Source organism: Terrapene carolina, unplaced genomic scaffold, assembly GCF_002925995.2.
Source record: "Terrapene carolina triunguis isolate 2854851 unplaced genomic scaffold, T_m_triunguis-2.0 Scaffold114, whole genome shotgun sequence".
Classification (NCBI taxonomy): Eukaryota; Metazoa; Chordata; order Testudines; family Emydidae; genus Terrapene; species Terrapene triunguis.
The window spans coordinates 222,419-233,936 of NW_020664465.1; the positions used below are offsets into that span (position 1 = coordinate 222,419).

The window sequence follows — 11,518 nt, forward strand, 5'->3', positions numbered from 1 at the left end:
GGTCTGGGTAGTCTCCTGGGCCAAACTCTGGGAGAGCTCAGGGCTCTTCCTACCCTGTACTGGGGTGATGATGAGTGGAAAGCCTTTCAGATCAGGGAACAGGGCAGCACCCCGTGTGCCTGACTTTCTGCCCCGTCCCACTTCTTATTCTACCTCTGAGACGTCTCCTCATGGCTCCTAACATGGCTGAGCCAAGACACCGGCTGGGAGGACCGAGTTACAGCTGCTCTATATTGCCCAAGTTTCGCCTGCAGTTCCACGCCAACAGACACCCACACATCTGCAGGGTGCAAATAGGGGCAGAATGTGTCTGAGGGTTTGTAGGTGAGTCACGGGGTTCATAAGAGTGTGAGGAATCTGTGTGTGCGTGTCTGCCTGGGGTATCCCTTGTGCAATGGGGCAGAGTGAGTTTCCCGGTTGTGCAGATGACCACTATCAGCCCCCCATCACAGCTGCTAGCATGAGGTGACGGCACACACACCCCGCTCTGCCATTCAGGCTCCTGTGCGGCTCCTATTCTATTCTGTTTTGCGCTCATCACCGTAGCATCTGCGTGCTTTGCAGTCGTGCATTACCTGACTGCACATTGTCATGGGCTGTTTGTTCTCTCCCCCTCTGCCCGATGGGAGAAGCATGTGCAGGGCAGTGTCTCGGGGTTTGTTTGTTTTTTATTGGGTTGGTTTTGGTTTTATTAGTGAAGGCCACTCCTGCTGTGTGTTTGTGCTGGAGAAGACAGGCCAAAGATGTGCACCTTGCACTTAAAGAGACAGTGGTGAGGTTTGTGATGGGCCTTTGTTCCTGGGTGAGTTCATTCCACACACCTGGAGAAGCTTCTGTCTCATAAGAATGACTAGGCTGGGTCAGACCAATGGTCCATCTAGCCCAGTATCCTGTCTTCTGACAGTGGCCAATGCCAGGTGCTTCCAAGGGAATGACCAGAACAGGGCAATTATCCAATGATCCATCGCCTGTTGTCCGGCCCCAGCTTCTGGCAAACTGATGCTTTGGGACACCAAGAGCACAGGTTGCGTCCCTGACCATCTTGGTTAATGGATGGACCTAGCCTCCATGAACTTATCTCATTCTTTTTTGAACCCCGTTATAATTTTGGTCTTTGCAACATGCCCTCGCAATGAGTTTCACAGGTCGATTGGGGATTGTGTGAAGAAGCACTTGCACACAGATCGACCGCAATCTTTGTCCCAGAGCGTTAGACAGTTTTTTAAGTGTCCAGGGCCCAGTCCACGGAGTGCTTTGTAGCTAAGGACTGAGCCCTTGAACTTGAGTTGCAGTTCTTTGGGAAGCCAGTGTAGAGAGCGCAGGAGGTGTGAGGTGCTCCTGTTAGCCTGTGTTGCTGAGGAAACACATGGCAGTGTTTTGTGCTAGTTGGAGCTTTCTAAGTGCAGAAGGTTTCATGCCCAGGGGTGTCGCATTGCTGTAGTCCAGCTGAGAGGTGCCAATGGTGCAATGAGTGAGGCCAGGTGATGGTCAGCCAGGATAGGAGGGAGCCTTCTAGGCAACCAGAGATGGTAGAAAGCATTATTCTCGGATGGCTTCTCACCACCAGTGCTGAGGGTGGTTCTTCTTTCCCAATCTGTTGAATGGATCAGAGGATAAGAAAACAATTAGCTGCATGGAATGACTCCATGGAACTGAGCTCTGAGGCTGGGATTTTCAAAGGAGCCAAAGAGAGTTAGGTGCCCAAATCCCTTTGATTTTCAATACTGCCTGGTTCCTTTGGATGTGTCTGAAAATTCCAGTTTAGCCAGATAGGAGTCAAATGAGAGGATCGTTACAGACGTTAATCAATAATGAATGAGGCAGAGAAACATACTAGAGTGCTCCTGTCCAGATCTGTTCATACAACAATCAAGAATGACACAATGAATTTACCAGGCATCATGTTTAAAATTAATACATGAAATACATTTTTCTCACCGCAATGTATATTTTACTCATTGAACTCATTATCTCAGTATATGAATGAAGAATTTAGAAGAATAAATTAGATAGATAGATAGATAGATAGATAGATAGATTTGTCCAGGGTACTAAGAACTTCAATTCATAAATGCCAAGGCCAGAAGGGACCACTGTGATCAGCTAGTCTGATCATCTAAGCCAGTGGTTTTTAACCTGTGGTCTGCATACCCCCGGGGGTCCGCAGACTATGTTTAAGATTTCCAAAGGGGTTCACACCTCCATTTGAAATTATTTAGGGGTCTGCAAATGAAAACCACTGCTCTAGGCCATAGAACTCCCTCAGAGTAATTCCTGTGTGATCTTGGGGGACCGGGGATAATTTTCCTGCTCCATTACAAACGCCTGCGTGACCTTGACAACTCACTTATGGCCAGTTTCAAAGGTGTTTAGCCACCTAACGTGGCAGATACGCAACTAATGTGAATTTCAAAATCATCGAAGCTGTTTAGGCACCTAACTCCCATTGACCTCTGTCATAAACATACAGCTAAGGGTAGCATAAAATCCCTCTTTACCTGTAAAGGGTTAAGAAGCTCAGGTAACCTAGCTGACACCTGACCACAAGGACCAATAAGGGGACAAGATACTTTCAAATCTGGGGCGGGAGGCTTTGTCTGTCTGTTCTGTGTGGCTTTTGCCGGAGACAGATCAAAGAAGCAAGCAATCCAACTCCTATAGAGTTAGTAAGTATTTAGCAAGGAAATGTGTTACATTATCTTTTGTTTTGGCTTGTTAATTTCTCTGTGCTGGGGGGAATGTGTATCCCTGTTTTTTTCTTTTTGTAACTTTAAGGTTTTGCCTAGAGGGAAACCCTCTGTGTTTTGAATCTGATTGCCTGTGAGATTATCTTCCATTCTAATCTTACAGATGTACTCCTTTCACCTTTTTTCTTTCTAATAAAGTTCTGTTTTTTTAAAGAATCTGATTGGGTTTTTTAGTATCCTAAAAACCCAAGGCTGGTCTGTGCTCATCTTGTTTATTCTCAAGCCTGCCCAGGAAAGGGAGTGAAGGGCTTGGGGGGATATTTTGGGGAAACAGGACTCCAAGTGGTCCTTTCCCTGATTCTTTGTTTGAATCACTTGGTGGTGACAGTGTTTACCTAATCCAAGGTACAAGGGAGAATTTGTGCCTTGGGGAAGTTTTAACCTAAGCTGGTAGAAATAAGCTTAGGGGGTCTTTCATGCAGGTCCCCACATCTGTACCCTAAAGTTCAGAGTGGGGAGGGAACCCTGACATGGTGGCAGCGGTGGATCATTTTGAACCAGAGATCATTTTGAATCAGAAGCACAAACCTTAGGAATTTTTCTTTTTCTTTTAGCTGCTTGGGGAAAGCAGGAGCTGAGGGCAGACAGAGATCTTATCTCTCTTTGCCTGGAGACAAAGGTATCAGGTTCTTCTAACAAAGGGATTTTTTTTTAAGCTGTGAGCAGCTGGAGATTTTTGTCTCTGCCTGAGGGCAGGGTAGTTAACTTCCTACAAGGGAATTTACAAGCAGTTTTTTTCTTCTTTCTTACTCTCAGGTAAGCTAGGCAAGCAGGAGCTAGGATGGCGAAACACAATGTCCAACAGAAACTAGAATTAGCTAAATTTGAAGCTGAAGAGAGACAAAAAGAATATGACAGACAGATAGCTTTAAATCGCTTGGAGGTGGAGATGGAGGTGAAACGCTTGGAAGCAGAGGCGGAGAAGCACCGCTTGGAGATGGAAGCGGAGGCGGAGAAGTTCCGCTTGGAGGCAGAGGCAAAACGCTTGGAGATGGAGTTAGAGCTGAAGTGCTTAGATCTGGAAAGAGCTAAGCTGAGTCCACCGGATAACCCTAACAATCCTTCCCAAAAAATCCACAAATGGGAGAGACTATGTCCACAGTATGATGGATCCAGTGATATTGCTGAATATTTCATCACCTTTGAGAGACTGTGCACACTCCATGCAATTCCTGACGATCACAAGATGACCACATTGGTAGCAAAATTGACTGGAAGACCTCTGGACATATTCAACAAGATGCCTATTGAAGAGGCTTCTGACTATGGTAAATTTAAGGATTTGGTTTTGAAACAATTTCAAGTTACACCCGAAACTTACAGAGTAAAATTTAGAGCCCTTAAAAGAGGGCCTGGACTAAATAATGTGGCTTATTGAAACCAGATGAAGGATCTGTTAGATAAATGGTCAACGGCAGGGGTGTAACTAGCTTTAAAGGAATGTGTGATTTGATTACTCAGGAACAATTCCTGAATATGACCAATGATAATATAAAACAATGATTATGGGATAAGAAAATGGACTCAGCAGAAAGTCTTGCTTGTTATGCTGATCAATACGAGCAGTCCCAGACTGCCAGAGAGGTGTGGCAAATTGGAACAGAACGGGTGGAGGGAGCAGAGAGGAACAACCCTGGTCGCAGTTTGAGCGGAGACCAGAAAGGACGCCTTCAGACCACACCCTACCACCGGGGGCAGCCCAAGGCCCCAACTACACTCCAAGGAAAACCCCAGACACCTTAGCATTCCACCACACCATTCTCCAGCAACCCGTCTCGCCCCAGTGACCAGTCAGCTGGGTGATGTTTTAAATGTAAAGAGCTGGGGCATGTAAAGGCCAGCTGCCCCAAGAACACCAACAGATTACAGTTCATAGCACCAGGGTCACACCAAAGATCCTCAGGCCCAGATGCCTCCCAGATACCCTCACAGTGAAAGGAAACTGTGAGTGTGGGCGGGAAGAAGGTTACAGCGTGGAGGGACACTGGAGCACAAGTGTCGGCTATCCACCAATCCTTAGTGGACCCCAGCTTAATCTACCCAGAGGCCCCGGTGATGATTCAACCCTTCATGGCAAACTCCTTTGACTTGCCTACAGCCAAGTTGCCTGTCCAGTACAAGGGCTGGTCAGGATTGGGGACTTTTGCAGTCTATGATGACTATCCCATTCCCATGCTGCTTGGAGAACACTTGGCCAGTCATGTGAAGCTAGCCAAGAGGGTGGGAATGGTCACCCACAGCCAGGCTAAGCAAGTAGTCACACCTAGCTCCATCCCTGAGCCTTCTACAAGGGCCCAGTCTGTGTTACCAGAGACTCAGACTGAGGTGGTGGAACCGGACTCCATGCCAATGTCTGCGGCAGCAGTAGTGGATCCAGTCCCAGAGACCCAGACAGATCCAGTCCCAGAACCGGAACTGGTGGAGCAACCAGCACCAGAACCATTGCCCGCACTGAATCCAGCGCTTGCAACCCTGTCTACAGCTCCAATGCCAGAGGGCACCTCTAAACCCGCACTGGCAGCAGCAGATAAACCTATGCAAGAGACTCAGCAGGAGCCTGAAATACAACATAGTGCACCAGCGGAGAGCGGTTCACAGTCCACGGAAACAGCCCCATCACCTAAATCACTACCAGAGGGACCAAGCTGAAGTCCACAATCCAATGAGGAACTGATGTCTCCAGCATCAAGGGAACAGTTCCAGGCCAAGCAGGAAGCAGATGACAGCCTCCAGGAAGCTTGGGCGGCGGCACGGAGCAACCCACCGCCTCTCAGCTCTTCTAACCGATCCCAGTTTGTTGTAGAAAAAGGACTTTTATACAAGGAGACTCTTTCTGGTGGACACCAGTAAGGCTGGCATCCTCAAGGACAGTTGGTAGTTCCAACTAAGTACCGGGTAAAGCTCTTGAGCTTAGCCAATGATCATCCTAGTGGCCATGCTGGGGTGAACAGGACCAAAGACCTTTGGGGGAAGTCATTCCACTGGGAGGGAATGGGCAAGGATGTTTCTACCTTGTTCTCTTGTGAGGTGTGCCAAAGAGTGGGAAAACCCCAAGACCAGGTCAAAGCCCCTCTCCAGCCACTCCTCATAACTGAGGTTCCATTTCACCGAGTAGCTGTGAATATTCTGGGTCCTTTTCCGAAAAAGAAACCCAGAGGAAAGCAGTACTTACTGACTTTCATGGATTTTGCCACCCGATGGCCGGAAGCAGTAGCTCTAAGCAACACCAGGACTAAAAGTGTGTGCCAGGCGTTAACAGACATTTTTGCCAGGGTAGGTTGGCCCTCCGAAATCCTTACAGATTCGGGAACTAATTTCCTGGCAGAAACCATGGAAAGCCTTTGGGAAGCTCATGGGGTGAACCACTTGGTTGCCACCCCTTACCACCATCAAACAAATGGCATGGTGGAGAAGTTTAATGGAACTTTGGGGGCCATGATACGTAAATTTTTAAATGAGCACTCCAGTGATTGGGACCTAGTGTTGCAGCAGTTGCTCTTTGCCTACAGAGCTGTACCACATCCCAGTTTAGGGTTTTCACCATTTGAACTTGTGTATGGCCATGAGGTTAAGGGGCCATTACAGTTGGTGAAGCAGCAATGGGAGGAGTTTACACCTTCTCCAGGAACTAACATTCTGAACTTTGTAAACAACCTACAAAACAACCTCTGAACCTGTTTAGCCCTTGCTAGAGTAAACCTAAAAGATGCTCAGGAAGAGCAAAAAGCCTGGTATGATAAACATGCCAGACAGCGTTCCTTCAAAGTAGGGGACCAGGTCATGGTCTTGAAGGCACTCCAGGCCCATAAGATGGAAGCGTTGTGGGAAGGACCATTCACGATCCAAGAGCGCCTGGGAGCTATTCATTATCTCATAGCATCCCCCACCTCAAACCTAAAACCTAAGGTGTACCATATTAATTCTCTAAAGCCCTTTATTCCAGGGAATTAAAGGTTTGTCAGTTTACAGCCCAGGGAGGAGATGACACTGAGTGGCCTGAAGGTGTCTACTATGAAGGAAAAAGTGATGGTGGTGTGGAAGAGGTGAACTTCTCCATGACCCTTGGGCGTATGCAGCGACAGCAGATCAAGGAGCTGTGCACTAGCTACGCGCCAATGTTCTCAGCCACCCCAGGACGGACCGAACGGGCACACCACTCCATTGACACAGGTAATGCTCACCCAATTAGAGCCCAACCTTAACGGGTGTCTCCTCAAGCTAAAACTGCTATAGAAGGGGAGATCCAGGACATGCTACAGATGGGTGTAATCCGCCCCCTAACAGTGCATGGGCATCTCCAGTGGTTCTAGTTCCCAAACCAGATGGGGAGATACATTTTTGCGTGGATTACCATAAGCTAAATGCTGTAACTCGCCCAGACAATTATCCAATGCCACACACAGACGAACTATTGGAGAAACTGGGACATGCCCAGTTCATCTCTACCTTAGACTTAACCAAGGGGTACTGGCAAGTACTGCTAGATGAATCCACCAAGGAAAGGTCAGCCTTCATCACCCATGCAGGGATGTATGAATTTAATGTGCTCCCTTTTGGGCTGCGAAATGCACCCGCAACCTTCCAAAAACTTGTAGATGGCCTCCTAGTGGGATTGGGAGAATATACAGTCGCCTACCTTGACGATGTGGCCATTTTTTCTGATTCATGGGCAGAACACTTGGAGCATCTATAAAAAGTCTTCAAGAGCATAAGGGAGGGCGGACTAACTGTTAAGGCTAAGAAGTGTCAAATAGGCCTAAACAGAGTGACTTACCTTGGACACCAGGTGGGTCAAGGAACTATCAACCCCCAAAAGTAGCCTGTCCCAAAGTCAAAGAAACAGGTCCAATCCTTCTTAGGCTTGGCTGGATATTACAAGCAATTTGTACCACACTACAGCCAAATCGCTGCCCCACTGACAGACCTAACCAAAAAGAAACAGCCAAATGCAGTTCAGTGGACTGAAGAGTGTCAGAAGGCTTTTAACCAGCTTAAAGCGACACTCATGTCTGACCCTGCGCTAACGGCCCCAGACTTTGACAAACCATTCCTAGTAACCACAGATGCATCCAAGCGTGGTGTGGGAGCAGTTCTAATGCAGGAAAGACCAGATCAAGAATTCCATCCTGTCGTGTTTCTCAGCAAGAAACTGTCTGAGAGGGAAAGTCACTGGTCAATCAGTGAAAAGGAATGCTACGCCATTGTGTACATGCTGGAAAAGCTACACCCATATGTCTGGGGACGGCGTTTCCAACTACAAACAGACCATGCTGCGCTGAAGTAGCTTCACACCATCAAGGACAATAGCAAAAAACTTCTTCGGTGGAGTTTAGCTCTCCAAGATTTTGATTTTGAAATACAACACATTTCGGGAGCTTCTAACAAAATGGCTGATGCACTCTCCCGTGAAAGTTTCCCAGAATCAACTGGTTAAAATCATCCTTGAAATGTGGAAAATATTATTCATTTTTACATAATCAGGAGTATATCTAAAGGTGCATGTGTCTTATTAATTATGTTTTCTCCTAGAGTTCCAGGAAGAAATCACAGCCAGTGTGGAGCAGGCTGTCCAGCACTGTCTATGATTTGGGGGGCATCATAACCTAGCTGACATCTGACCAAAAGGACCAATAAAGGGACAAGATACTTTCAAATCTGGGTGGGGGGGAAGGCTTTGTCTGTCTGTCTCCGGCAAAAGCCACACAGAACAGACGGACAAAGCCTTCCCCCCTCCCCAGGTTTGAAAGTATCTTGTCCCCTTATTGGTCCTTTTGGTCAGGTGTCAGCTAGGTTACCTGAGCTTCTTAACCCTTTACAGGTAAAGAGGGATTTTATGCTACCCTTAGCAGTATGTTTCATGCAGGTCCCCACATCTGTACCCTAAAGTTCAGAGTGGGGAGGGAACTTTGAGAACCTCAATGGAATTCTGGTACCTAACCTGCTCCAAGGCTTTTGAAAATCCCACTAAGCACCTACCTGCCTCTTTAGTGCCTACATGCCTTTGAACATCTGGCCCTCTGCGTAAAACAGGCATAATGGCATTTTCCTACTTCCCAGGAGGTGATGTGAGGGTAAGTATATTATAGAACATGAGGTGCTCAGATACTCTGGTTTTGGGGGCCACACAAGGACCTGAGAATGAATGTATATGTGTAGTTGCACTAGCTCGGTTAAAAATGTACAAGAGATGCAAGCTTTCATACTACCTGACACAGGCCAACAATTAATTGCCTGGCCAAACAATTCCCCATGGAGATGCTGTCGCATCAATATCCATAATGAGAGCATATGGCTCCTCTGCAGCCTCTGGTACTGCCCACTAATAAAGACCCCAAATTACATGGATTGCTCTTGTGTGACAATACCTGAGTTCCTTACTGAGGCTAGGTCTACACTACGGGGGGGGGGGGGCGTCGACCTAAGATTTGCAAGTTCAGCTACATGAATAGCGTAGCTGAAGTTGCGTATTTTAGGTCGACCTACCTGGCTGTGAGGACGGCGGCGAGTCGACCGCTGCCGCGCTGCCGTCGACTCTGCTTCCGCTTCTTGCTGCGGTGGATTTCCGGAGTCGACGGCAGAGCCATCGGGGATCGATTTTATCGCGTCTTCACTAGATGCGATAAGTCGATCCCCAATAGATCGATTGCTACCCGCCAATCTGGCGGGTAGTGAAGATGTGCCCTTAGTCTCAAAGTTTCAGCCTTATAAGACCAAAAATGCCCCTCACAGAGTCCCATTGGCATCTTTCTGTAATCAGATGGGTGCTGCTTTATCTAGTTTAACAGGAGAGGAAAAAAATCCGCCGTTTCTTGTTCCCTTCCTCCTAATAGATACGTCTCATGGGGAAAGGAGAAGGCGAAAATCAAACATCCGTCACCAAGTTCATCCTCCTAGGATTTGGAAATGTCCCAGAACTGCAGGTTCTTCTCTTCCTGGTGTTTCTAGTGATCTATGTGGTGACCATGGCCAGGAACATCCTCATCGTTGTGCTAGTTGTGGCTGATCAGTGCCTATACACCCCTATGTACTTCTTCCTGGGGAACTTGTCCTGCTTGGAGAATGGCTACACCTCCACCCTCCTGCCCAGGATGCTGGCCAGTCTCCTTACTGGGGATAGAACCATTTCTGTTGGTGGCTGTATTATGCAATTATATTTATTTGGTTCTTTAGTAGGTGCAGAATGTTGTCTCCTAGCAGTGATGTCTTATGACCGGTATTTAGCCATATGTAAATCTCTGCATTATTCAACCATTATGAAAGGCAGCTTCTGTCTCCATCTAGTAGTTGGGTCATGGCTATTGGCATTTGTGGCTAGTATTACCTTGCTTGTATGTTTGATTTCACAATTAATATTCTGTGGCCCTAATGAAATTGACCATTTCTTTTGTGACTTTACCCCAATGATAAAGCTTTCTTGTAATGATACCAACCTGGTCATATTGGTGAGTTTCATACTCTGCTCCACAGATGAGCTTTCCCCATTTCTATTAACAGTAACATCCTATATTTCAATCATCACCACAATCCTGAGAATCCCTTCCACCACCGGGAGGAAAACAGCATTTTCTATCTGCTCATCTCACCTCATGGTGGTGACAATTTTCTATAGGACCCTGATAATTGTCTATGTGCTCCCAGATGTTGCTGCACTGAGAGACCTGAACAAAGTGTTCTCTGTCTTCTACACCGTCCTGAATCCCATGGTCAACCCCCTCATCTACAGCCTGAGAAACAGAGAGGTCAAGGAAGCCATGAGGAAAGTCATCCAAACTATGCCGCACTCACAAAAATTTGGATGGATTGACTGATAGAGGAGTCAACCTGTGTGGTTTAGCCAGCAAGCGAGGTAGCATTGAGGTTGCCCATAGATCATGTTAATCGCATGATCCGTGAGTAATGTGGGGATAATACTAACAGCTACATGTTTCCTCTGCTTCTGTGTTCTGACTCTCCACATTTTACAAGGCACTTTTCTTGGTGTTCTGGATTGCTAGATCCTACATATCTTTATATATGGGAAGTTCAAGATAGTCTTCATGTATATATATATATATGGGGGGGTGAGTGAGTGTTATCTTGTAAAGACTACAAGAAGTCTAGAATTCATGGTTACAGCTGGCTGATTTCTTTTCAACAAATAGAACATTTTTCAAAAATGCATTTTTCAGAGCACAGAAAGTATTCATGAAATCAGATCCAATTCAGTTAATAGTTTTGTCTGAAAAAATGGCATTTTCTTCACACACAAAAATTAAAACCATTTCTTTCCACCATTTCAGAAAGAAACATTTCAACTATTTGTTTGGAATGTTTCCTTTGGAAATTTAGCTATTTTTTAAAAAGGGGACACCAGTGGGCACTGAGACCAAGGTGTATGTAGGTTGCTTGAGCTCTGAAGTGGTCCCTGGGGAATCCCCAAACATTGTTCCCTAAAACCCACCATCCAACCCCAAGAAATATTGTTCCCATCTACTGAAACCCCCAAGATGCCCTCTAGCACTGCACTTTCCTCTTTGAATCTGAAAGCACTGAAAAAACAGAGGAGATCTGCCTACCCCACATCTACAATCAAAATGGCACCTGAGCCGGATGGAATGTAGCTGATGGCTGTACTGCAACTGGTGGCTGTAGATTCTGTTGAAATTAAATCTACAGACCATACAGACCACCATGAGTGAGATTCTGAGTGTGCTACAAGCTCTATCCAGACAGATGAGTGAAGCAGAACCCAGAATTTCTGAAGTGGAAGAGGATTTCAAAGAAAACACATT

The 11,518-nt window shown here is 46.5% G+C and overlaps 1 protein-coding gene across 1 annotated transcript; it reads left to right on the forward strand.

The window, feature by feature from the left end:
- Window positions 1-3,528: 3,528 nt before the first annotated feature.
- LOC115271215 (olfactory receptor 6B1-like) lies at window positions 3,529-10,555 on the forward strand. The gene is made up of 2 exons (XM_029911726.1): window positions 3,529-3,723; window positions 9,578-10,555. Exons 1-2 carry the CDS (start codon window positions 3,529-3,531, stop codon window positions 10,553-10,555), a joined length of 1,173 nt encoding a protein of 390 aa, XP_029767586.1.
- Window positions 10,556-11,518: the final 963 nt, after the last annotated feature.

What these genes read in the sequence shown, in the direction of transcription:
- LOC115271215 (XM_029911726.1), top strand. Translation starts at nt 3,529, where the DNA reads ATGGCGAAACACAATGTCCAACAGAAACTAGAATTAGCTAAATTTGAA. An exon ending in AGTTCCGCTTGGAGGCAGAG is followed by an intron (nt 3,724 to 9,577) that starts GCAAAACGCTTG and finishes TCCTCCTAATAG; the next exon opens with ATACGTCTCATGGGGAAAGG.